At 48.7% G+C, this 27,008-nt stretch overlaps 1 protein-coding gene across 1 annotated transcript in view; it reads left to right on the forward strand.

Annotated features, from left to right (window-relative positions):
* LOC119172945 (neprilysin) overlaps window positions 1-27,008 on the forward strand; it is a 91,910-nt gene that overhangs the window by 49,100 nt on the left and 15,802 nt on the right. The window contains exons 5-7 of the mRNA XM_037424085.2: window positions 12,394-12,716; window positions 14,522-14,635; window positions 15,977-16,117. Coding sequence (XP_037279982.2) covers window positions 12,394-12,716; window positions 14,522-14,635; window positions 15,977-16,117 — 578 coding nt within the window. The remainder of the gene's footprint in view (window positions 1-12,393; window positions 12,717-14,521; window positions 14,636-15,976; window positions 16,118-27,008) is intronic.

A 27,008-nucleotide genomic window follows, 5' to 3' on the forward strand; every position in this document is an offset into this window, starting at 1 on the left:
GTGCACCATGAGCGTGGCGTGTAGTCATGGCTAGTCATAACGTGAATATCATGACATGCATGTCATGATTTCTACATTAGGGTTTGTCACTTATGTTCGCTAACAGTCATGTCATACCATGCCAGTTTTGCAACATGTCATGTGAACGAAACCACCGCAAGAGTAGCAAGACATTAAAATGTAAATCATTACATTCATGACATACATGCCATGATTTTCATGTTTTGAATAGTCATTTATGCTCATCATACAGTCATGTTATGGCATACCAAGTTTGGTATTGATACCATTACCGAAACGTCCAGGAAAGCTAAATGCCGTAAGTGGCTAGATAGATAGATAGATAGATAGATAGATAGATAGATAGATAGATAGATAGATAGATAGATAGATAGATAGATAGATAGATAGATAGATAGATAGATAGATAGATAGATAGATAGATAGATAGATAGATAGATACGCTCAAAGTCGCCGAAGTTCGCTAAGAAATGCTTCGAATGTAAAATGAGTATCCCACACTCGCCGCATTAGCAACAGGCGGTGCTGGCTGACGCTCTTACGTTTAAATGCATATACATACCCCGTGAAGTGGACGGGTGGTATAGCCGCCATTGTTGCTCGGCTAGTAGAGCTTCGGGCGAATTATTCGAAGGTCGCAGGTTCGATCCCTGCCCACGGCAAGTTATCGTTGCGTCCACTCTTTTTTTCATGATTACATTACAAATACTTTTAATACCATCCCCTGTACTTTCCTTGGCGTGATTGTCTGTTGAATCTCATCATTATTGTGTTGAACAAAATAAATGAGCCCTTAAATTCTGCCTTCTTTCCTTCACTGCTGAGGTGGATTGGACGTAAAATTTCGAGGAACATCGATATTGATCCTCAGACTGTATGAAATCAGGAGATCAATTGTGAAATAGAGCTTTTGTTTTATGGTCACGTTTTAACACAAGGTAACCGTGTGGCGGGCCTCACGTAAAAATGCTTGACACTCACGTCCGTGCAGCTCATGGTCATTAGAAAAAAATTGGCAGATCCCACGTGCAGTGGGAATTGATGATATGTGAAGAATGAACGAGAAAGGTTGATATGTCATTTTAAAACAGCACAACGTTACGACGTGGAGGTAAATGATGCCGTACATGACTTCCGTGTCATGATTACCATGTTCCAATGTCTCGATTACCTTCGTCAGCTATTCACGTCACGTGATACCAAATTTAGTGTATGTGGAGCTAACAAAACGACTGCGAGCACGCTCTTAGCATGTTATGTTGTCATGTTCTACATGGCACGCGTGTCGGGATTATCATGTTTCCACCAGTCATATATTTTCGTCATCCAAGGACGACACTTAACAGAAAACTTGGTACATGTGGAGCTAGCGAAACAGCCACGAGCGCGTAATGAAGGGCCCAATGTACTCCAATGTAGCGTTGAAGCGCGCGCACGCTGGGCACAGCGACGTTACGTTAGAAAAACGCGGGAACTCAAAAGTCTGACGCTTGGCGCGACCGGCGCGACCAGCGTGCGTCAGTGCGGCCCGACGGCAACCGGCGCGAAATTCGCGCCGATGCGTTACCCAGACAACACTGCGTCTCCCTCTTTTCATGACGGAGGGACGCCAGACGCGCTGAAACGTGCACGCGTCAAACCAACGCAGCGCAGCGCGCACCTGCGAGTATATGCCAGGACCGGTGCCAGGCGTGGCAAGGCCAGAGTGACGCAACAAAATGAACGCCGGTGACGACACGCACCGCGTCACGTCGAAATGTAGTGGCGCCTTGACTGTGGCATGTAGTCCTGTTCTCACATGACACGCATCTCATGATTATCATGTTGGCACCAGTCGCATACCTTCGTCATCCATTGACGTCCCATAATTCGAAATTTGGCATATGAGAAGCTAGCGAAATGGCCGCGAGCGCATCATGAGTGTGGCTTGTAGTTATGTTGTTACATGACACACATGTCGTGATTTCATGTTTGGATGTGTCATTTACCTACGTCGTCCGTTCGCGTCGCGTAATACCAAGTTTGGTACATGTGAAGCTAGCAAAACGACCGTGAGCGCATCATGAGCGTAGCATGTAGTCATGTTGTTACATGACACGAATCTCGTGTTTATCATGTTTGCACCAGTATCATACCTTCGTCATCCATTCACGTCCCGTAGTACGATATTTGGTATAAGTGAAGCTAGTGAAACTCCCGCCAGCGCATCATGAGCGTGGCATGTAGTCATGTTGTTACATGACACACATGTCATTATTTTTATGTTAAAAAGGGTCGTTTGTGTTCGCCATGCAATCATGTCATACCATACCAGTTTTGCAACATGTCATGGGAACGAAACCACCGCAAAGGCAGCAGGAGCATGAAATGTAAATCATGACATTCATGACATACATAGATGATTTTCATGTTATGACTAGTCAAATATGTTCTTCATACAGTCATGTTTATGCCACACCAAGTTTGGTATCGATACCATTATCGAAACGGCCAGGAGACCTAAAGGTCGTAGGCGGCTAGATAGATAGATAGATAGATAGATAGATAGATAGATAGATAGATAGATAGATAGATAGATAGATAGATAGATAGATAGATAGCTAGATAGATAGATAGATAGATAGATAGATAGATAGATAGATAGATAGATAGATATGTAGGCTTATGCCACAGGAGCGAAAGAGAGACACGCCTGAACGATAACCGATGCCAGCCCGGAACGTGAGCCGTGGCTTCACGTGCCACGGCCTAGCGCCTTCTTTATTTTCTTCTGTCGCCATCGCGCGCTCTCCGGTTTGCGCGCCGCCCGAACGAGGGCGCTACAGGGCCCCCCGTGTAGACTGGAAGTCGGAATGTGACATGCCGTTTGTGGTATTGCAACGGAAGATCAGTCGTAGATGAGAGGCTTTCTAGGGCGGTCTCCAGGTACGCCGGCTTGAGTCGGTCCAAGCTGACTGTCTCTTCACGGCCGTTCTGAAGTAGAGTGGCAGTTTTGGGGGTGCGGTGAAGGACGCGGAATGGTCCATCGTAGGCTGGTGTCAAAGGTGGTCTGACCGCGTCGTGGCGCACGAAAACATGTGTTGCAGTGGCCAGATCAGGGTGGGCGAATATGGTCTTGTGTTCGGAAGGTCTGGGTGGAGTGGGCCGGAGGTCTTGAACGCAGTCGAGGAGGCGTTGTAGGAATTGCTGTGGCTGGTCTGGTAGCTTCGTTGACGTGAAGAAATCTCCCGGAAGCCGTAGAGAAGTGCCATGCACCAGCTCTGCTGTTGAGCACTGCAGGTCTGCCCGGATGACAGCTCGTAAACCTAAGAGCACCAGTGGCAAGGCATCAACCCAGGTGGCTCTATTGAGGCGGGTAGTCAAGGCGGTCTTCAGTTGTCGGTGAAGGCGTTCCACCATGCCGTTGGCGCAGGGATGATAAGCCGTGGTACGGCAATGTCTGGCTCCGAGGATGCGATTAAGGCAAGTAAACAGCGAGGACTCAAACTGACGTCCATGGTCTGTTGTCACGTTGCCAGGGCAGCCAAAACGGGATACCCACGTAGAAATGAAAACGCGGGCAACTGTCTCGGCTGTGATATCTTGAATTAGAACAGCCACTGGCCAGCGTGTGAAGCGATCGATCATGGTCAATATATAACGGTACCCCTGAGACACTGGTAGAGGGCCCACAATGTCTAGATGAACATGGTCGAAACGACGGCTGGGTGGAAGGAAAGGTTGAGGCGGCGTCTTAGTATGACGGGAGACCTTTGTCATCTGGCAGGGCAGGCACATGCGCGTCCAAGCGCGCACATCACCGTTGATTCCGGGCCAGACATAGCGCTGGGTGAGAAGACGCTGAGTAGCCCGAATGCCAGGGTGACAGATGTCGTGTAAGGAGTGGAAAACGGTGCGTCGTAATGAAGCGGGAACGAAAGGGCGGAGAAGGTCAGCTGAGACATCGCACCACAAGCGCTCAGATGATAATGGATGGAGCACCAGGCGTAGTCGGAGAGAACGGGGGTTCTCCCGAAAAGCGGCAAGCTCTCTATCATCCTGCTGTGCCGAGGAGAATGAGGCCCAGTCGATGGTTGGCGGTGGAGAGTCAACCGCGGCTACACGAGAAAGGGCATCTGCGGCGGTGTTGTCAGCTCCTTTCACGTGGCGGATGTCAGTCGTGAACTCCGATATATAAGCCAGATGGCGGAGTTCACGGGGCACGTACTTGGATGAGTTAGTGCGGAAAACATACGCCAGTGGCTTATGGTCAGTCAGCACGTAAAACGAGCATCCTTCCAGGAAATGCCGAAAGTGCTGTATTGCAGCGTAGATGGCTAGTAATTCCCGACCAAAGACGCTGTAGCGAGTCTCAGCAGGAAGTAGCTTCCGAGAGTAAAACGACAAGGGTCTCCACTCGGAGTTAATGCACTGCTGTAAGACGGCTCCGACGGCCACGCTGGATGCGTCCACCATCAACCGAGTAGGGGCGTTGCTGCGTGGATGAATGAGAAGCACGGCGTTAGCGACCGCTTGCTTAGCAGCAGCAAAGGCGGCCTGGGCCTCTGACGACCAAGGAATGGCGGAGGACGGGCCGGCGGTCGACCGAAGGAGGTCTGTGAGCGGTCGTAGCAGTTCGGCACAGTGTGGTATGAAGCGCCTGGAAAAATTCACAAGCCCCAGGAACTGGCGTAATTGGCGCAGTGTTGTAGGCTGAGGATAACCCTGAATTGCTTTAACGTGGGACCGGAGAGGGCGTATTCCTTTGGATGATATGTGATGGCCCAAGAACTCGAGCTCAGATGCGCCGAAAGTACACTTAGAGGCGTTCACAACGAGGCCGTACTGCTGAAGACGTTGGAACAGAGCGCGTAGATGGTGCTAATGATCTTCAGGTGTGCGGCTGGCGATGAGGACATCGTCAAGGTACGCGAATACAGTAGGAAGACCCCGTGTGACCTCAGAAATGAACCGCTGGAAAGTTTGAGCCGAATTGCGGAGTCCAAAAGGCATCCGCACGTATTCAAACAACCCAAAGGGCGTCGTGATGGCGGTCTTAGGTATGTCGGCGGGCTCGACAGGAATCTGGTGGTACGCCTTAACAAGGTCCATTTTGCTGAAAATTGTGCAGCCGTCGAGGCGCGATGTAAAATCCTGGATGTGAGGTAGAGGATAGCTGTCGTGGACAGTCTTGGCGTTCAATGCTCGATAGTCCCCACAAGGACGCCAGTCACCAGGATCACGCTTTGGCGCCAAATGCAGCGGGGAAGCCCAAGCGCTTGACGACGGGCGGATAATGCCGAGCTGCAGCATGTGGTCAAACTCCCGTTTAGCAATAGCTAGGCGGTCTCCGAACAGGCGGCGTGGTCGAGCGGCTGCCGGTGGACCCCGGGTGACGATGTGGTGTGTCACCGTATGTTTAGGCGGCTGAGTGAGGTTGCACGGTTTAGTTAACTCCGGGAAACTCGCCAAGATTTTTTCGAACGGTGAGGAAGGTATCAGCATGCGGATGGCCATTGGAGCGATGTCGGAAAGGACTCCCGAGATGGAGAGACGAGTCTTACCATCTATGAGGCGGCGCCGCCGCACGCTGACGTCCAAATCGAAGTATGAGAAGAAGTCCGAGCCGATGATCGGTTGAACCACGTCTGCGATGACGAAAACCCACCGGAAAATGCAGCGAAGGCCGAAGTCGAGGGTGAGAGATCGGAGCCCATACGTTGCTATAGACGAGGCGTTGGCAGCACGAAGCACTTGCCCCTGTGACTTTGAACGATCAGCCTTAGTCGGGGGCACAACGCTAATTTCCGCGCCCGTATCTATAAGGAACCTGGCGCCCGATAGCTGGTCCGTGACCATGAAAAGGCGGCTGGGACGAGAAGGGAGATCGCACGCCGCCGTCAGTGATCCCGGCAGGCGTTTCCCTGCCACGAACATGGGGGTGTACACTTCGTGGCTCGGTGTCGGAAACGCCGGTGGTACCAGCAGAGGGGTGGAGGGCTGGGACTCCGAGCATCTCGTGTGCGTGGAAGAGCTCGACGACCGGAACGAGGCGAACGAGTCTCCTGCAGGGGGCTCCGGAGTGCGGCAATGGAGGGGGCGAGTTCGTCGATGCGGGCCTCAAGGCGCGAAATCGCTGTGTCTGCTGGTGGTAAGACAGCGTTGACAGATGGGGAGGTCGCTTCATGAACCTGATCGGCGAGCTCCGCCAGGCGGTCGAGATTGACGTCGCCGGCCGCCGCGAGGACGAGGCGGATTGGCTGAGAAAGGCGTTGGAGGAAGAGCTCGCGAAGCAACGCTGAGTAAGCAGAAACGTCGTGTTTCCCCAGAAGCTGTCGCATTCGGCGCAGTAGTTGGGAGGGGCGCCTGTTGCCAAGGTCCCCCTCTGCAAGGAGCTGCTGTAGGCGGACGCGTTCCGAAGGCATGAATCGTTCCAGCACCTTGGTTTTAAGGTGCTGGTTGTTCGGTTGAGGGTGCATTCGAGTCTGTCATTGTCTTCGTCCGGGTCACCACTTGTAGGCTTATGCCACAGGAGCGAAAGAGAGACACGCCTGAACGATAACCGATGCCAGCCCGGAACGTGAGCCGTGGCTTCACGTGCCACGGCCTAGCGCCTTCTTTATTTTCTTCTCTCGCCATCGCGCGCTCTCCGGTTTGCGCGCCGCCCGAACGAGGGCGCTACAGATAGATAGATAGATAGATAGATAGATAGATAGATAGATAGATAGATAGATAGATAGATAGATAGATAGATAGATAGATAGATAGATAGATAGATAGACAGACAGACAGACAGACAGACAGACAGACAGACAGACAGACAGACAGACAGACAGACAGGCAGGCAGGCCGGCCGGCCGGCCGGCCGGCCGGCCGGTCGGTCGGTCGGTCGGTCGGTCGGTCGGTCGGTCGGTCGGTCGGTCGGTCGGTCGGTCGGTAGGTAGGTAGGTAGGTAGGTAGGTAGGTAGGTAGGTAGGTAGGTAGGTAGGTAGGTAGGTAGGTAGGTAGGTAGGTAGGTAGGTAGGTAGGTAGGTAGGTAGGTAGGTAGGTAGGTAGGTAGGTAGGTAGGTAGGTAGGTAGGTAGGTACGCACGCACGCACGCACGCACGCACGCTCAAAGCCGCCGAAGTTCACTTAGAAATGCTTCGCATTTAAAACTAACATGTATGATGTCTCCTCCATATAAATCGGTAAAACAGAAAAGCACGACGTGTCCACGGAGAAGTATAATAACTGTACAGTGATATTACAGAGCTTGCACAATGTTGGACAGCAGTGGAACCACTTAACGTGGGTGCTACCTCGTTCAAGATTAGTCATACAGCTACGCCCCGCCGTGGCGCTCTAGTAGCAGGTACTCGGCTGCTGACCCGCAGGTCGCGGGATCGAATCCCGTCTGTGGCGGCTGCATTTCCAATCGAGGCGGAAACGTTGTAGGCCCATGTTCTCAGATTTGAGTGCACATTAAAGAACCCCAAATGGTCGAAATTTCCGGAAACTTGCACTACGGCGTCTCTCATAATCATATGGTGGTTTCGGGACGTTAAACCTCCCATATCATCATTATACGTCTACGTCTCGATGACCAATGTCCAACATTAATGATTAAAAAACCCATTGTGCTCAAAGGCGCTAGTGGTAGTTGTAGTAGTTAAAGGGACCATGGACACCCAATTTCGATCATAATCAGTGGTATGCGGGCTAATCTTTAATCATGCACAAATAAGCTGGCGAAGGTTTAGCTCACCTAGTCGGGCACCTAATTTACTATTGAATATATTTACAAACACGCGAACGGCCTGAGAGTAGGACATCGCTGTCGCACTCGCGAGCAGTGACGTAACGAGCAGGTGCCTGTGAGCGTCTGCATTCAGGCGCATGATATTGTTCCCTAATAAGGTGTGTGTGGAATCGAGTTATTTGAGCTTTATTCTGCTTGGCACCGAAACTGAATGATTTGCATTGACTGAAGCTGTGGTAGAAGAACGACGGCACCACTTGCCAGCGGAGGACGTGATTTACAGCCAGTAACATCTAGGGCCTGTTTTGCACTAAGGTATTCTTTCACGGCCTACTTTTCATGTCTGCGTACAGGCACAACAGACACGTACTTCTAGTTTTCGCTTAAATAACAGAAATCGTTGGGTGACCGTATGTCATGACCCCTTGAACAGTGAGGCGGATCCAGAGTAAGCGATGTGACAGCCAGAAAAGCATGACTGATTGAATGCCCAAATTGGGCTAAAGTCACCTACTCGTGGCATGCTGGAGTTATTGAACACAATGTGCGTCGTGTGTTCGTTTTGGCCAGCCGCGATTATTCCGTGGTCGAGCAAAAGTGGGGAACGCGGAATTACATCCAGATGGAAGTGCGTTGCTCTATAGTTTCCTATAAATACACGAGATGTAAATCTGGCGCTAGTGTCTTCAGCGAGCATAGGAAGGATGAATAGTACACGGATTAGTTTAATGTTCGTACTTTCGGCTCTGGTTGGCTTCGGGTGGGTTGAAGCTGCTTTGTTACAAAACAACACTCAGTAAATTCTCAGCAATTACACATCACTACCTTAACCTTTAAGTATTACCATTTCAATCAGGTCACGAAATTCGAAAGGGTTCGTTTTTTTCTTCAAAAAAAAAAAAACGAAATACAGCAATAAACAAAGCCACAAGTGTGAATCGAAAGATAGATAGATAGATAGATAGATCGATCGATTGATCGATTGATCGATTGATCGATTGATTGATTGATTGATTGATTGATTGATTGATTGATTGATCGATTGATTGATTGATCGATTGATTGATTGATTGATTGATTGATTGATTGATTGACGTGTGGGGTTTAACGTCCCAGAACCACCATATGATTATGAAAGACGCTGTAGTCGACGGCTCCGGAAATTTCAACCTCCCATATATGAGCACACAGGCCTACAGCATTTTCCCCTCTATTGAAAATGTAGCCGCCGCAGCCGGGATTCGATCCCGCGACCTGCGGGCCAGCAGCCGAGCACCTTAGCCACTAGACCACCGCGGTGGAGCGAGTTTGAGGACCCCAGGTGGGATTTCAGACCCGCAAGTTCGAAGACTAGGCAAATACGTGTACTACTCATAATTCCCATGCATGGTCACTGGAAGACCGCAGCGCCAGAGTCCCCTATAGTTAATTTTAGGAAGCTCTATGCGTTACTCTATGCGTTGAAGAGCTATTTTGCTATAGATGGATGCTAAGAACGACACTGACGCTTGGGGTAAGGTCATAAGAAGTGTGGGATAAGGCTAGTTGATAATTCATTATCAAACTTCACAGCGCAAGAAATTTCAGACAACGAGCACAAGAGACGAGGACGAGCGCAGTCCTATAGTCTCTTGTGTTCGTTGTTTGAAATTTTTGCGCTGAGAAGTTTAATAATGTCATAAGCTGGGGCTGCGTTAAGGCGTTGACGAAATTGCATACAACGTGCGGAATGGGAACACGTCGCTTAGAAACGACGTGTTGAAGGAACTAATCGCGTATATCACGGCCATCATGCATCACTGCACTTTACCAAGAACGCAGCGAGAGGACAGTGTTAAATATAAGAGGTCATTTTTAAAGCTTCACTTCACTTCACTTCACTTCACTTTATTACCTTAAAGACCTCCTAGAGGGGGTATTACATAAGGGGTGGGAAACATACAACATATGTAATACATATGCAGGATGGGTACAAGTATGAACAGGGGTAACCAATACAGAAATAAAATAATACTTGTGCAGGATCAGTATACATATTAACAGGCGTAACACCTTGCCAAAAAAATGAAGACAAAGTGAGAACCAGTGGCACAAAAAGGAACTATGTTATGTACTCAAATTGAAAAGAAACGAGTGACATTTTGTGTAAATGTTGAGTGGCACATTATGGTGACGAGATCAGTGGAAAAGCCATTCCAGTCAGAAACTGCACGAAAAAAAGAAGGAGGCGGAAAGTGTCGTGGTACGGGCGCGTGGCCGGCCGACATGAAAGGAATGAGTGGTGCGGTGAGATGTGCGGGCAGGAGGCAAGATATAGGGCGGGTGGCCGAGTTGACTGTGATAGAGCTTGTGGAACAAAATGAGGCTGGCAATTCGGCGACGAATGTTAAGGTTTGAAAGATTGGATTCTTGTTTAAGAGATGAAACACTCACGTTATACGAATAAGAGGAATGAATGAATCTAGCTACTCTATTCTGGAGTGATTCTAGTGCGTCGGTTAAGTACGCTTGATGAGGGCTCCAGATAGGCGACGCGTATGCAAGTTGGATGTGAATTAAAGATTTATATGCTTGTAGTTTTACAGGAGGTGGAGCATGACGCAAGTGCCGTTTTAAGAATCCAAGCAATCTATTAGCTGATGATATGATATTGGTAATGTGGACGCGCCATGATAAATCGTTACTCAAAGTGACTCCCAAGTACTTGTATGTGATGACATTTTCCAATACAACTTTACCGATTTGATAAGAATAGGTGAGGGGGCTGCGCCGACGGTGAAACGAGAGGGACTTGCATTTATTAGGGTTTAGTGTCATTAGCCAACGATTGCACCAGTTAAGCACATGGTTAATGTCATCTTGCAATGCAACTTGGGCTGATGTGTTAGTAATAGCACGGTATATTACGCAATCGTCTGCAAACATACGAATATTGCTGGATACATGAAAAGGTAGATCGTTAATGTATATTAGGAATAATAGGGGTCCAAGAACAGATCCTTGCGGGGCGCCTGATGTTACTGCCAGAGAGTAAGAGTTATGTCCATTAACGGTAACGAATTGGTAACGATTAGTCAAAAATTCTCGAATCCAGGTTAAAATTTTAGGGTCTAAGTTTAATTTCGAAAGTTTTAACATCAGGCGGTTGTGGGGTACTTTGTCGAATGCCTTTGCAAAGTCAAGAAAGATAGCGTCAGTCTGTATGTTATTGTCCAGGTTAGTGTGCAGATCGTGAACGAAAAGGGCAAGTTGGGTTTCACAGGAAATTTTTTTTCGAAATTCATGCTGTGTGGAATGAAAAAAGTTATTAGAGTCCAAGAGGTGCATGATTTCGGTGTAAATGACGTGTTACATGAGTTTGCAAGGCACGCTTGTTAAGGAAATGGGGCGATAATTGAGAGGACATGATCTATCGCCTGATTTGAAGACTGGAATGACCTTTCCTATTTTCCAGTTTATTGGTAGGTTACCTGTAGATAATGACTGACAGAACAATAGTGATAAGTATATGGCAGACATTTACTTGGTATTTTTCAGAAATATTGAGGTAATATTGTCTGATTCTACTGAAGAAGAGATATTGAGTTTGTCTATTAACGATATTATTCCGGAAGCGACGAAATCAATACTGGGCATTACAGAGACGATGCTAAACGGAAAAATCAGATGGGGACTGTTAGTTTCGTTTGTGAACACGGAAGCGAATGCCGAGTTAAATACTTCTGCGCATTCAGAATCACTAACTTCCCCACCCGAAGGATTATTCAAACTAATACCTGGAATTTTCTTAGGGTTAATTACCTCCCGAAATTTCCTATGGTTATTTACCAAGATCTTCGGAAGATCAGTATGAAAAAATTTTCTTCTTGTGGTTCGAATGGCATTATAATAAAAGGTTTCAGCTTCTTTATATGTAACCCATGCGCTGTCGGTATCTGCGTGTTTAGCTGCACGAAAAAGTCGTTTTTTCTTTTTTTAAAGTTTCTTTTAAAAGTTTAGAAAACCATGGATTTTGTTGATTAGAACGGAAGGTGGTACTGGGAATAAACTTGTTTGTTAGCTCCTTAATTTTATCTTCGAAAATTAACAAGTTATCGTTCACTGATTGTTCACTTAATGTTGTTTCAAAATGAGGTAGGAAGGCTTCGAGTTCAGCGTTTATTGCGTTGTAATCCCCCTTGTCGTACAGACGTATAGTTTTACTGCATGGTTTGCGTAGTTTAGGGACGAATTCAAAGCACGTCACCGTGGCACATTGGATTGCGCGTCCAGCATTTGTTGTCGCATACCCAGAGGTCATGGGTGTTAAGGCAACCTTTCTTCTATGTCTTCAGATCGTGCGTATTTCCGTGACGTAAATGCGTCACTGATGTTTTGGTGAACCTTGGCTTAAAACACTTTCGCGCTATAAAGAATGGGACGAAGACAGTCGTGTGCGGTCGAGCCACCGGCCAAAAAGTCTAGGTGGTGTTGCATCGTCGCATAGTTTGTGGGCCGCATGCTGCACTAGGGCCCGCTTGTTTAAGAGCCCTGCTTCTTGAACAATATCTTTTTGCCCCTTTCAGAAGCAATTTTGTATTTCGATAGTCCTGTAGCATCCAGAGCAACTTATACCTTTCAGGAGACGTTGATTTGCGTCTACACAATTGCAGCCGTCACGCCCAACGTTCTGTCCGAGGCCTGGAACCTTACGGCGCACATGCGCGCAGCGCTGAGCAGGGCCCTGCGCTCTTCGTGGCTTAGCGGTCGCACCCGCAGCGCGGCGCTCCGGAAAGCGGCCTCCATGGAAATGACGTTGGGATTCCCCGAGCGCTTCTCGCGCGAGTCCCAGCTGAACGCGTTCTTCTCCACGCTGGATGACGTGCGTCCCGACAAGTCGCTCTTGTCCTGGTTGGCGCTGCGCCATTTCCTGCAAGAACGACAACGACGAACTGAGGGCGACAAAGTTGACCTGGCTGTGGTGTACGCGCACAAGGTGAGACGTTATTTGTCATCTTCTTTATCATTTCTTAAATGATAAGCAATTGAAAACAACATGATCATTGAAATAGGCAGAAAATAGAGCTACGGGATTCTTCACAGATTCATAAGTAAATACCAAAATGTCGTTTTTTTTTTCTTGTGCTCGTCACTCGTCTTTATACTGCTCGTCGTGATCGTATACTGCTCAGACGGTGTTACGTCTAACTTCTGAAAATCTTAGGCATAGAACATTTGATCGATTCTGGCTCATAAAGCACTTACATAATGTTATTAATTTTCTGTTCTGAGAATAATGACCATATGACTAAATGGAGGAGGTGAATGTTCCATTCGTAAACAACGAATGATAATATTAGCGACGGAGCGTCAGAATGGCCTGCTGAATATCACAGGTTTTTCTTCAGACTTCGTGCCATTTTGTGTGTGCACATAAACTCGATTTAGTAGTATATTTGTAATTGTAGAGGTTTTAGGTGACAAAACAACGATATGGTTATGAGGGAAGCCGTAGTGGAGGGCTGCGAGAACTTGGCAATCTGGTTTTTTTCAGCGTGCACCTATAGATATAAGTGCACGGATCTCAAGCATTTCGTCTTGATTCCTAGTGCTTCTTTTGTATGTCGTATTTAGTATTTTGTTGCAGCGTAGGTAATCTGAACCGACGTAAACTAAACCATGTCCACGCAGAAGCAGTCGAAATTCGCGGTATTATCACGGTCGTGATCTGGTGCGGAAATATAAGGTGGCGTAATCCACGGCATTTGTCGTTGCGTGTTTTCAGGTTCACCAAGCATCTTCACGTGCTGGAAACATATTTGTGGTATAGCCGAGAAAACTTCTAGATACAGCCTATATAGTATTTAATCGCTGTAGCATCACTTCTACAGCTTGGACGTCATTACATATAGCTCGTAATGATATCTATGCCCCCATATACTTGGAAGGCTTGGAAGGATGATTCGAAAACCACCGCGCCAGTTTAAGTATAGACGGAAAAGCAAAGCCGTTTATTTTCGCCAATATGCACTGGACAATACTGCAAAAAAGAAGCCTCAAATTATTCGATGAAGGAGACGCACGTTTTGCTTTTGCTATCAATTTTTAAAGATAAAAACTGCTGAAAACTCGATCTTGTGGAAGTATCGAAACCACGTTTACAATTTAATGAAAGAAACATGTATCGAAATTTGCAAATTTCACCTCGTTTTACAACTAGATCGTACAAAACGGACGCATAATACTGTGTTGTGTATTACTCATTATCTTTGTGAATAAAAGTTCTGCACTGTCCACGTGAATATTTCGAGAATTTTCCGTTAGCTATAAATATATTTATTCAGATTTCTCGTTTTGATATTTTTAAGTCTTTTTATAGAGTAGCGATGTCTGCTTTTGGTGGTGGATTTTTTTAAAAAACTTTGTGCTGTAGTTGAAACTTTTAATTCAGCGTTTACGATCGAACCTTTGTAAACGTAAATTATCAACACTCAAATCGATGCCGTGGTTTCCTCGGGAGAATATTTTCACGCCTTTTACATCATCTTTCACGTTAAATAACATCAGACGGCATATCTCATCATTTATTTGTATGATTTGTTCCATTTATTTATACTGAACCTGTGAAACCCCATAACTATAGTCGTTATTCGCATGCTTGTTCAACTTGTGTTAGCACATAACTTGAGTGCTTGGGTGTAAACTACTTCTATGTTAACTTTTTCCCGTCATGTGAGTTATCGTGAGTTATCTTTTATGTGGAAATACAGGTTCTAAATGGCTCTGTTGCTTGTGCGCCAGGTAAATGCGTACTACCTGTCCGGCAACCGGGTTCTGGTTCCTGCGGGTATCATCCAAGAGCCCGTCTATTTCCACGGCGCGGCTGACGCTTACAACTACGGCTCGCTGGGACAGGTGCTGTGAACGGCCAAATTGTGTTTCTGCTTTTTCGTTGTTTCCTGTATAGACGAATGTATACTATGAGCGTTCACTATTGGACGGGAATGTTATATTTAATTATTTATTGTTCATTATTTCATTTATGTTTATTGTCGGGTAAAACTTCAGAATTCTGCTGAATTCGCTCCTCAAAGGCGGATGTACATGAGCCTGCCCCAGTGCACATAAGCGGTACTATTTCTTTCGTCGCGGAGGTGATTTTCTGCCGCGCTTCGGCCATCTGGGCGGGGCCTCTTAAGATTTGTGAAGTTATATCCGTCTGCATTTATTTATGTATTTATGGATAGCTACCAACTCTTAGTTTTATTTCTGTCGAAGGCCTTGTCCACCACGTCTTTCCCCAAGAAAGAAGAACCTTAGGTTACCATGATTCAGCTTGCAGCGTTTCATATTAGAGCGACTATCGCTTCAATGCTATTTTTTCCGCGTTCTTCCCTCGTATACATTTTCACCACCAATACTGCAAGCTGCCTCTCACCCTCTACAAATCTCTATGGCGGAATTTTTTCAACCACCGTGCTCCCAACTGGCTTCACGTATAGTTTAGTGTCCTTCTCAATGGGTGGATGTGGTCGCATATATTCCATTAAAACATCCTCCATCGTTTCCTTCGGTCTCCCGCAGCAAGTTTATATGCTTCTCTTGTTTTTTATGAATCTCATGGCACATTAGAAGGCCGTCTGAGGGAAGCTATATTACTTAAGTAACCGGCTGCCTGTAACAGATTCTACATATTTCTCTAACTCGCTTATATTTTATGATCCAGCGACCTGTGAGGGATAAAATCCACATTGAGGTCGAAGGGCTCTTGCACACCGTACATAATGGACACTCTGGCGTTATATGCAGATGCTGTTTGTCTATTTTCGCGAAATTTTTAATCCCTACCACATATATAGTAATTACTATCAGGAGCGCGCATTGTTTACGAAAGCAATCATGATGAATATCCGTCTAACTAACGCAGTTGTGTTTTTACAAATACATTACCGGATGCGGCACTGCTCATATTGAATCTGGCCGTTCGTCGTAAGGAACTGCAAAGGAAGTGCATGCAGATTTTTCATTGTGCGCTCGCGAGCGCGAAGGCTACTATGTTGTAATCATATAAATATAAGTGGCGGCATTTGTCGTAATTCAAGAAATTACCAGTTCTCGTGCACGCGCAACAGAATGCACTTCGCGGCGGGATGTTGTCCAATGCATCAGTCTATCATTGTTGCGGTCACTCAGTCAGTCAGACGATGATGTAAGGATTACCTGCCAGAATTGATAGAGATCTACGTATAAATGCAGGCTGTCGGGCACGAGATGATGCATGCGTTCGACACGGGCGGTCGGAAACTGGATGAAGACGGGAAGCCGTGGTCCTGGACCGCCACGGCGAACCGCGAATACGAAGAGAGGCTTCGGTGCATCCGTCGCAGCCACGTTGAGGTGAGGCGGGCACGATCGCCCTCTGTATAGCAATGTAACGCTTAGCATTTTACGTACCTAAACCACAAGATGCTGAGTAGGTACGCCATAGGCTCTGAAAACATTGACCATCTAGGGCAGCGGTCTGGAACTCACCTCAGCTAGTGGGCAACAGTCGCAAAATTTTAAACCCATACAGGCCAGGACAACGGGAGAGTGGACTTAAGTAAATATGTTGTATAAGGGGCAAGGGGTTCAGTTTACAAACATCTCGTAAGCTTTTCCGTGAAAAAAAAAGCAGGATTCCGACATGTCGACACCAATCTCTAATGTAACTAAAATTTGAACGCAGGTTCTGAAGTGCAGAATTGTTTCCCGGATACGTATAGAGACATGTTGACCACAGGGGGTGCCTCACGAAAACAATGCTTTACGTAATGAATAAATAAGGAAGAAATATTGATGATGAAAAAAATGGCAGAGATGCCACGTACAGTGGGAATCGATTATAGGCGAAGCACGAAGAAGAATTGTTGTTATGCCACTTTAAAATCAGCACAACGTTACGAGGTAGAGGTAGATGATGCCGTACATGACTTCCGTGTCATGATTATCATTTCTGGATGTCTCGTTTACCTCCGTCATCTATTCACGTCACGTGATGCCAAAATTGGTATATGTGGAGCTAGCGGAACGGTCGCGAGCACGCAATTAGCGTAGTATATTGTCATGTTCTCACATGACACGCATGTCAGGATTAGTTTCAATGTAAACATATGACAGAAGTCTGTCTGGTTGGGTATAAAACTGGGAGATGATATAGACTCCGACGAAAATTTTTTGAAGAAACCCGACGTTTCGGAACCGACTTGTTTCCTTCCTCAGGGGTGACTGCGTAGGCTACGTAGCAGCAGCGTCTTCAAAGCACTCGAGGGGTGGCTCTCTCCTCTCTCTCTCGTTTTGCTGTGGAGCACAGTCCGTGTGTGTACACTGGGGGAATGGTTCCGAGAGAGCGGTTGATGTTATGGGCTGTTCTCTGTATGTGCCACGACACGAGTAACAACCTTATCCTCCAGTTCGGCTCGCTTTCGAGGATGGCCGTCGCTTCGAAATTTATGTGGTGGTCAAATGTCTCGGCATGTTCGGCGACTGCGCTGCGCTCTTCGTAGAACTTCCGCACATCGTTGGCGTGTTGCTTCAGTCGTTCCAGCAGGTTTTCCACCCTCAACCACTGGGACACTGAAGAAAAGTTCCGTCGTGTATAATTCTACCTGGAAGACACCGCAGGGACCTGGCTCGAAAATCGGGAGTCTGCGCTTCAAACGTGGGATGTCTTCTGCGGCGCAGCCCTGCAAACGTTCGTGAGCGTCGCTCGCAAAGAGAGGGCTGCTGCTTTACTGAAGACCCGGGTTCAGCTACCAAATGAAAATGTTGCAATTTTCACAGAATAAATGACCCGCCTATTCCGTCACGCTGACCCAGACATGCCTGAGGAGAAGAAAGTTCGTTTCCTTATGCGAGGGATCAAACAGGAGCTCTTCGCGGGACTAATGAGGAATCCGCCGAACACCGTCCAAGAATTTGTATCCGAGGCGACCACTATCGAAAAAACCATGGACATGCGCACCAGGCAGTATAATCGTCGCCCGACTCCAGAATGCGCTGCTGCTCAAGCCAGTGACTCCGAAGACCTGCGTGAAACGATCCGATGGATCATGCGGGAAGAGCTGCGCAAGCTGTTTCCTTCGGTGAAGCCTCAAGTGGATTCGATCGCCGACATTGTGCGAGAAGAAGTTCAGCAATCGCTTCGAATTTCCCAAGCACCGCTGCCCGAGCCGAAAGCTATGAGCTACGCCAATGTAGTGCGCCACAACGCCCCTCCCTGACCACGCCGAAATGCGGCCCCGTCGAACTTCCGTCGCCAGACGCCACCGCTGCCACCACTCCCACCAACGTCCTACAGTTCGCCAGCGAACCAGTGCAGTGCGCCGAGGAAAACCGACGTTTGGCGTGCACCTGACAACCGACCGCTTTGCTACTATACTGCGGTGAGGCCGGGCACAGCTACCACCGTTGCAAGTACCGACAGACGGGACTGCGCGGCTTCGTCGTCAATGCATCACGTCCGCAGCCAGGGTGAACGGTCACGTTACTTCGCCGACTACGTGACAGGAACTCAATGTACACCACGAAGTAATTCCCGTTCTCGCCGTCGCCCAGCTGCCACATGTCCCCGCACCAGCGGCTGTACTCTGACCCAATGCGGGGCCGGTCTCCTAGCCCGTACCCGGGAAAGTGAGGGCAGCATCCGATGGAGGTGCAGTTGCTGTGCGACGAACTACCGAAGGTCTTCCCACGACGACGACGCCGCGACGAAGCTTTCCGAACACGACGCCAACCTGGCAAAGCCCTGACGACGAAACCTCACTTACCGAAGGTGACCTGACGACGCAACATGGAAGCAGCGGAACAAGCCGACGCAGACGTGACTCGACTCCACGGCCTAACTGCAACGCGAGACGGTCAACTAGTGACCTCGACACCCTTATCGACAGCCACAGTGTAACCGCTCTCGTCGATACTGCACCCGACTATTCCGTCATCAGTGGGTCGTTCGCCACGAAGTTGAAGAAAGTTAGGACAGCTAGGGAAGGCCCCGAAATCCGTACAGCTGGAGGTCATCTCGTAACGCCGGCAGGAATCTGCACAGTGAGAGTCACCAACAACGGCCGTATTTATCCTGCAGACTTCGTAGTCCTACAGTGTTGCTCGAGAGATGTCATCCTTGGCATGGACTTCTTATGCCTCCATAGTACGGTCATCAACCTCAGCACAAAGTCGATAACGTTTTCCACAGAAGAAGCACTACCGCCGCGCACGCCGTCAGGAAGCCACGCCTTGAATGTGCTGGAAGAAGAAGTCACCATTCCGCCTTGCTACAGCATCATTATTTCAGTCAGTGCTTCTAAATCACCTAACTTGGAAAGCGTCGTTGAAGGCAGTCAGCATCTGTTGGTCCCCCGCAATATTTGCGTCGCAAGAAAAATAGAAGAGTTGCGGGGAGGCAAATCGACGATTATGCTCACGAATTTCAGCAATGAGTACAAACACGTGAACAAAGAAACGATGGTCGCATACATCGAAGGAATTGTGGAAACCACCAGTGCTTTCGCCCTTGCCGATTCTGCTGAACATGTTCAGAGGAACCAAGCCCCTCCCTCAGCTTTTGACGTCAATCCCAGCATTCCAAACTATAAGCAAGAACAGCTCAAGACCCTGCCCCTGCAATACGAAGATTGCTTTTCGTCGTCATCGAAAATTCGGCAGACCCCAATCACGAAACATCGCATCATAACCGAGGAAAATGCCAAACCACTCCGTCAGAATCCGTACAGGGTTTCAACGCGAGAACATGAGGCCATAAAAAGACAAGTTCATGAAATGCTACAGGATGACATCATCCCGCCATCCAAGAGTTCATGGGCGTCGCCCGTGGTGTTAGGGAAGAAAAAGGATGGAACCCTACGTTCCTGCGTCGATTATCGCCGCCTGAACAAAATCACGAAAAAGGAAATGTATTCTCTCCTACGATTAGACGACGCACTGCATCGGCTCCATAACGACAAGTACTTTTCGTCAATGGACCTCAAGACTGGTTATAGGCAAATCGAAGTCGACCAAGGAGACCGAGAGAAGACAGCGTTTATAACACCGGACGGCTTCTTCGAGTTTAAGGTGATGCCCTTCGGTCTTTCCTCAGCACCTACCAGTTTTCAACGTATTATGGATACAGTACTGGCAGGATTGAAGTGGCAGACTAGCCTTGTTTACTTTAACAACGTCATCGTGTTTTCCTCGAGTTTCAACGAGCATCTTCGGCGCTTTGAAGCTTTATTTCAAGCCATCAAGACGTCCGGACACACCCTGAAGCCAGAAAAGTGCAGATTTGCGTACGAGGAGCTCTTGTTCCTGGGACACGTGATTGGCAAGTTTGGAGTCCGTCCCGATCCGCGGAAAACAGCCGCCATCGCGGACTTCCCGCCGCGCACTGACAAGAAGGCCATGCACCGATTTCTGGGCCTGTATGCCTATTATAGGTGGTTTGTGAAAAGCTTCGCCCGCATCGCCGATCCATTCACTAACCTTACCAACGCCGAAATGGAGTTCAAGTGGCAAATTCCACAGGAACATGGTTTCCAGGAGCTAAAACTTCGCCTCCAAACGCCTCCGTTACTTTTCTGTTTCGACGAATTCGCCGAGACATAAATACACACTGACACAAGAGCGTAGGTCTCGGCGCCGTTCTTGTGCAGAGGGCTGACGGACTGGAAAAGGTTATTAGTTACGCCAGCCGATCGCTAGCTATCCAAAGCAGAAGCCAATTATTCCACAACAGAAAAGGAGTGCCTTGCCATCATCTGGGCTACGTCGAAATTTCGCCCCTACTTCTACGAGAGGCCCTTCAAAGTTGTGAGCGATCACCACGCCTCGTGCTGGCTAGCTACCTTGATAGACCCTTCAGGTCGCCTCGCACGATGGAGCCTGAGACTTCAAGAATATGACATTACCGTCGTTTACAAGTCCGGCAAGAAACACTCCGACGCCGACTGTCTCTCTCGTGCGCCTGTCGACCAACCACCGCCCGACGACCCGGGTGACTACTACTTCTTGGGAACGATAACAGCCAACGACTTCGCTGAACGACAGCGGGCCGACCCGGAGCTTAGGGCCCTACTAGAATACCTCGAAGGCAGGACCGCCGAAGTTCTGAAGGTATTCAAGCGCGCACTTGCGTCGTTCTTCCTGCGAAACGGTCTTCTCTAAAAGAAAACTTCTCACCGCTTTGAGCCAAGTACCTCCCTGTGATGCCTCCAGCTCTGCGACCACAACTCCTGCAGGCCCTGCACGACGATACGACGGCAGGGCACCTCGGTGTTTCCCGCATGCTCACGAGGAAAGGTACTACAGGCCACGTCTTACAGCCGACGTCACTCGTTATGTGAGGGCATGGCGGGACTGCCAGAGACGCAAGACACCGCTGAGAAGGCCAGTGGGATTTCTGCAGCCCATTGAACCACCTCGCCGACTATTCCAGCAGATTGGTATGGACCTACTGGGGCCGTTGCCAACGTCGGCTTTTGAAAACAACTGGATCGTGGTACAATCCAAGACAAAAGGGTGCTAAAAGGGTGTGTGGTTCGTCTTTTTGGAGACTAATGGGGCTGCAACAACCATTATTCTTTCTTGGGTTGCACGCGGCACGCATCCCTCTGTAGTTACTCCTCCACGGCCTATCCGTTCATCACGCGTGCCTATTGGGCTCTGTTACTCCTTTTTCGGGTAATTTTGCCTTAGAGTGTAGCTATTGACTACCTCACCCACTACGCTGAGACAAAAGCCCTGCCCAAAGGCAGTGCATTCGAGGTAGCTAAGCTCTTCGTTGAAAATATAGTCCTACGCCACGGCGCCCCGGAGGTCCTCATCACCGACAGAGTAACGACATTTGCTGCTGACCTAACTCAAGCGATCTTGTCATACATAGGAGTGTGGCAGCTTGGGCTAGTTGGTATGACATGATGAAGGTTATAGCGCGAGAACAGAATGACGTGACAGAGAGACAAGAAGGACAAGGAGGACACGAGAGTACCAAGTTAGCGCTCGTGTCCTTCGTGCCCTTCTTGTTTCTTTGTCGTCGTTCTGTTCTCGCGCTATATCTATCGTCTTGTCATACAGCCAGACAAATCACTGCCGGAGGACAGCGTACCACCCACAGACCAACGGTCTCACCGAGCGGCTAAACAAGACGATCGCCGACAAGCTGGCAATGTACGTTGATGTCGAACACAAGACGTGGGACGCCTTTCTTCCGTACGTGACCTTCGCATACAGCACGGTTATGTAGGAGACGACGCAGATATCTCCATACAAATTGGTCTACGGAAGGAGCCCGGCACGACGCGCGATGTCATGTTGCCCAACGTCACCGACGAAGAAAACCCTGATGTGAGTGAGTACCTTCAGCGCACCGAAGAAGCCCGAACCTCGCACGCCTCCGTACTAATAACCAACAGATGACCGACAGCCGCCGTTACAATCTTCGACGACGCTTCGTGGAATACCAGCCCGGTGAACGTGTTTAGGTATGGACGCCGATACGCCGACGTTGACTAAGTGAAAAGCTTCTGCGACGGTACTTCGGACCGTACAGGGTGGTTCGACGTCTCGGACCACTCGGTTACGAGGTTGTCCCCGACGGTATCACGAATTCTCAACGACGCCGATCGCGACCTGAAGTCGTCCATGTCGCGCGCCTCAAGCCGTTTCATACGCGTTAATGAACTGAAACGATATTTTTGTATTATTGCTGTATCATAATTTATTCCTTGAACTTTCTTGCATTATTGTTGTACTTTCATCTTCCGCTAAAAAATCGGGCGATGTCTTTTTCAAGGGAACAGTGCTACGTTCTTTTTCTCAAGTTTTGTTATCGCCCACATACACTACGCAATTCTCAGCGCAAACCGCGCCTGCAGTCTTTGAGAAGCTTCAGGACTGTAGTAGATCATTTCAATAAGATCACGCCCACTCCGCGAACTGTACATATTATTCTGGAACCTACGTCACCGCTAGCGATAACGCTTGAACATTCGATGACAAGTGTATAAATGCAGACGCGCTTCGCCGCTTGTCAGTTGATCGACGGCCGATGCTGCGTGCCCCGCTATCAGTACAAGTTTGCTACCGTAACCCGACTTTTCGTTTAGCGGGCACAGGTTCACCCAAATAAACAGTTTGACCATTCCGTCTCCTGCCTTCAACCACATCACGACCCCGTGACACTATTCTAGCAACATTGGTACGACCAGTAGAAGACTGTCGTTACAGTATACTAAACCAGGAGAGTGCCCAGACCAAGGAGGTTTTAGTATAACCTCCTTGGGCTGAACCCCGGACTGAGCTCCCCCCCCCCCCCCCAAAAAAAAAAGCCAAGTCCAAACACAGTCAATCCGCTTGTGGCACTGCAACCGGTAGTCTGCAATGTGTCGTCGTTTTGAAAACTGCGCGCGGCTCCGTCGAAGTGGTCGAGAATTAGAATACTCGTTTACAATTCAAAAGATCCAGGTTTGAATCGCAGCTGTGGCTAGTACAGTTTGCTTGTACAGTTCGCTAGTACAGTTTGCTTTGTAGCAGTGATTTGCTTTTTTTTAATCTAGCTTCAGTTGCTACATATTGATACAAAATGTGAGGCGAAGTGTGAAGTAAAAACGAAATTCGGCAGTGAATGTACTGGGAGCTGCTGGTAAAGTACGCTCGCTGTCAAATTTCTTCTTCACTGAAACTATATATATATATATATATATATATATATATATATATATATATATATATATATATATATATATATATATATATATATATATATATATATATATTATGAGACCACGTCCGGTACGGCAGCAACCAGGTTATCCTTCTTTAATCCAGGCGCACGAGCCAGAGAGCCAGCCCGCGTGACATACGATGATGATCACTACAATGGTTTGGTCATGCAGATGAAGATGAAGTACATAGTCAGCGCTCACACTATTTTCCCCCCTTCGCGAAAGAGGGCAGCAAGTTAGAAAGGGTTGGGACGCCGAATATATCGTTTCAGTCGAGAGACGTGGGCGATCTCGGTGTGGCGGCGACGACGATCAGAAGCCGCGTTGACAGGAGCAACGCGATAGTTGACTTCAGATGTTCGTTCCAGGACGGTATATGGACCGAGATACCGGTGAAGGAATTTTTCGCAGAGCCCAGGTACACGAACAGGTGTCCACAAAAGGACTTCGTCGCCTGGGCGGAACACAACAACTCGACGCTTCGCATCAATGTCGATTTTTCTCTTGTCCTGAATGGTAGCAGTGTTGGCGCGGGCGATTTCACGGCAGCGGGCGACGCGAGCGGCGAACTCTTCCGGGAGAGATGAAGATGGATTGGAAGATGTGGACAAAAAGGTGGTGTCCAGAACAAAAGTCGGTACACGGCCATACACGAGAAAAAAAGGGCTGAAATTCGTTGTACGCTGTATGGCAGTGTTATATGCGAACGTGACAAAAGGAAGTATTGTGTCCCAGTTTTTGTGATCTGGTTGCACGTACATAGAGATCATGTCGGACAAAGTTCGGTGAAAACGCTCAGTCAGACCATTAGTTTCCGGGTGATACGCTGATGTGGTCTTGTGGATGGTGTTAGAGGCCTTTAAGACTTCAGCACGGACATGTGAAAGAAATGTCTTGCCACGGTCACTAAGGAGCACACGCGGTGCGCCATGTCGTAAAATAATGGCGCGAAGGAAAAAATCGGCTACTTCAGAGGTAGCACCAGATGAAAGAGCTGCCGTCTCCGCGTAGCGAGTAAGGTGGTCTACGGCAGTAACAATCCAGCGGTGACCGGCTGGCGTAAGCGGAAGAGGTCCGTATAAGTCTATGCCCACAAATTCAAAGGGAGTGGACGGGCACGGCAGTGGTTGCAGTGGCCCCGCGGGAAGAGACGTGGTACGTTTTCGGTGCTGGCATGACGCGCAGGAAGTGACGTACTTGGCGACAGAAGTGGAGAGGCCAGGCCAAAAGCAGCGAGTCCTGAGGCGGTCGTAGGTCTTGTGGAACCCTAAGTGGCCAGCTGTCGCATCGTCATGAAACGCTTGTAGAACTTCCAGACGAAGTGAGCGAGGAATGACGGGAACCCATTGGTTACCGAGAGGATGGTAAATTTGCCGACATAATGTTCCCTCTTGAAGCTTGAAACGGGCAAGTTGTCGTCTTAGGCGGCTGTTTGGAGCACGCGATAAGCCAGTGAGCCGATCGATGATTGTGCGGCAGTAGGTATCGGCATGTTGGAGCGAGGCGAGATCTGTGGACGAAAGAAGGTCCGCCGAGGCAACTAACTGTTTCGAAGGAGCAGCCGTCTGTTTGGTCACTTTGGCAGGCGGTGACGAACAGATGGAAGGTGACACTTCGGCGCTTTGCGAGAGCGGGCAACGGGACAAAGCGTCAGCATCTTGGTGCTCTCGGCCCGACCTATATGTGACGCTGTAGTCATACTCTTGCAATCGTAGTACCCAACGGCCAAGGCGTCCCGACAAATTTTTGAGAGACGATAACCAACACAGAGCATGATGGTCAGTCACTATTGTGAAATGCCGGCCGTATAAGTAAGGACGAAACTTTTGGATGGACCACACGATGGCGAGACATTCTTGCTCAGTGATGCTGTAGTTTCGCTCAGCATGTGACAGAGTACGGCTCGCGTAGGCCACGACTTGTCCTTCGGAAGCTTGGTTCCGCTGAAGAAGGACAGCACCGATGCCAAGTCCACTTGCGTCAGTGTGTAGCACAGTAGGTGCTGCAGGGTCGAAATGGCGAAGCACTGGCCGTGATGTGAGGCATCGCTTGAGGGTGTGAAAAGCGGCTTCGCAGTCATCCGACCAGACAAAGGGTGCGCTCGTGGTCAGAAGTTTGTGCAGAGGAGCCGCAATAGTAGCGAAATCACGTACAAAGCGGCGGAAATACGACGCTAAGCCAAGGAAGCTGCGGAGGTCTTTCTGTGTGGTTGGTGTAGGAAAGTGCAGCACCGCGGCAACCTTGTCGGGATCGGGCTCAACGCCATGTTTACTGACGACATGACCTAATACCTTGATGCTGTGACTGGCAAACCGACACTTCTTAGTGTTGAGCTGGAGACCGGCCTTAGCTAAGCACGTGAGGACTTCGTCTAGCCGTTCCAGGTGCTGTGAGAAGCTCGACGAAAAAATGACAATGTCGTCCAGGTAGCAAAGGCAGGTCTTCCATTTTAATCCCCGCAGTACCGTGTCTATCATCCGTTCGAATGTGGCTGGGGCATTGCACAGGCCGAAAGGCATTACATTGAATTCAAAGAGCCCATCTGGCGTAGCAAACGCAGTCTTCTCTTTATCAGACTCGTGCATTGGAATCTGCCAATAACCGGAGCGCAAGTCGAGACTTGAAAAGTACTCGGCACCTTGTAAAGTATCAAGAGCGTCGTCAATGCGAGGCATTGGGTAGACGTCCTTACGAGTGATTTTGTTGAGTGATCTGTAATCAATGCAAAACCGTACCGAGCCATCCTTTTTTTCACTAGTACGACAGGAGAAGACCACGCGCTTGTCGAAGGCCTGATGACGTTGCGCGCGAGCATGTCGTTGACTTGTTCTTCTATAAGCTTGCGCTCAGAAGCCGACACACGGTAAGGGCGGCGGCGAATCACACGGGATCCGTCGGTGTCGATACGATGGGCGGTCACTGTTGTTTGACCCAGACCTTCGGAACAAACGTCAAAGCAAGTTTTGTGCTTCATTAATAACGCTAGCAAGGCATCCGTTTGCGTTGGGTTGAGATGTTCACACAAAGTGGCCTTGAGAGCAGGAAATGCATCTTCCGCTGGCATACACTTTGAGAATGACGAAGCAGATGAACCAGTGACGACACAAAGCGGTGCTTCTTCGGTAATGCTGGCAACAGTGGTCCCCTCAGGCAAAAGAAGCGGTTCTGGCGTCGTGTTGCAGGCCGTGATGCTTGCATAACCACGGGAGAACCGCACTAAACAAGATGCGATGGTGATCCCTCGAAAAATGCAGCGCTGGCAAGGAGCAACCAGAGCGTCACCATCTAGAATGTCACGTGACTTGATCGTAAGGACACATTCTCGTCCGGGAGGCAGGAGGAAATCCGCAGCTGTCACAAGGTTGGGCGACGAAAGGTCGGCAGCAGAAGAAAGCTCAGTGTCCGTAATACGAATGAGGGGCCGACCACACGAAATTACAGCAGACGCCGCTGACAAGAAGTCCCAGCCTAAGATTATCTGATGAGCGCACGAAGACAGCACAGCCAATTGTATGTGATGACGGATTCCA

The sequence above is a fragment of the Rhipicephalus microplus genome, chromosome 4 (genome assembly GCF_043290135.1).
Source record: "Rhipicephalus microplus isolate Deutch F79 chromosome 4, USDA_Rmic, whole genome shotgun sequence".
Classification (NCBI taxonomy): domain Eukaryota; kingdom Metazoa; phylum Arthropoda; class Arachnida; order Ixodida; family Ixodidae; genus Rhipicephalus; species Rhipicephalus microplus.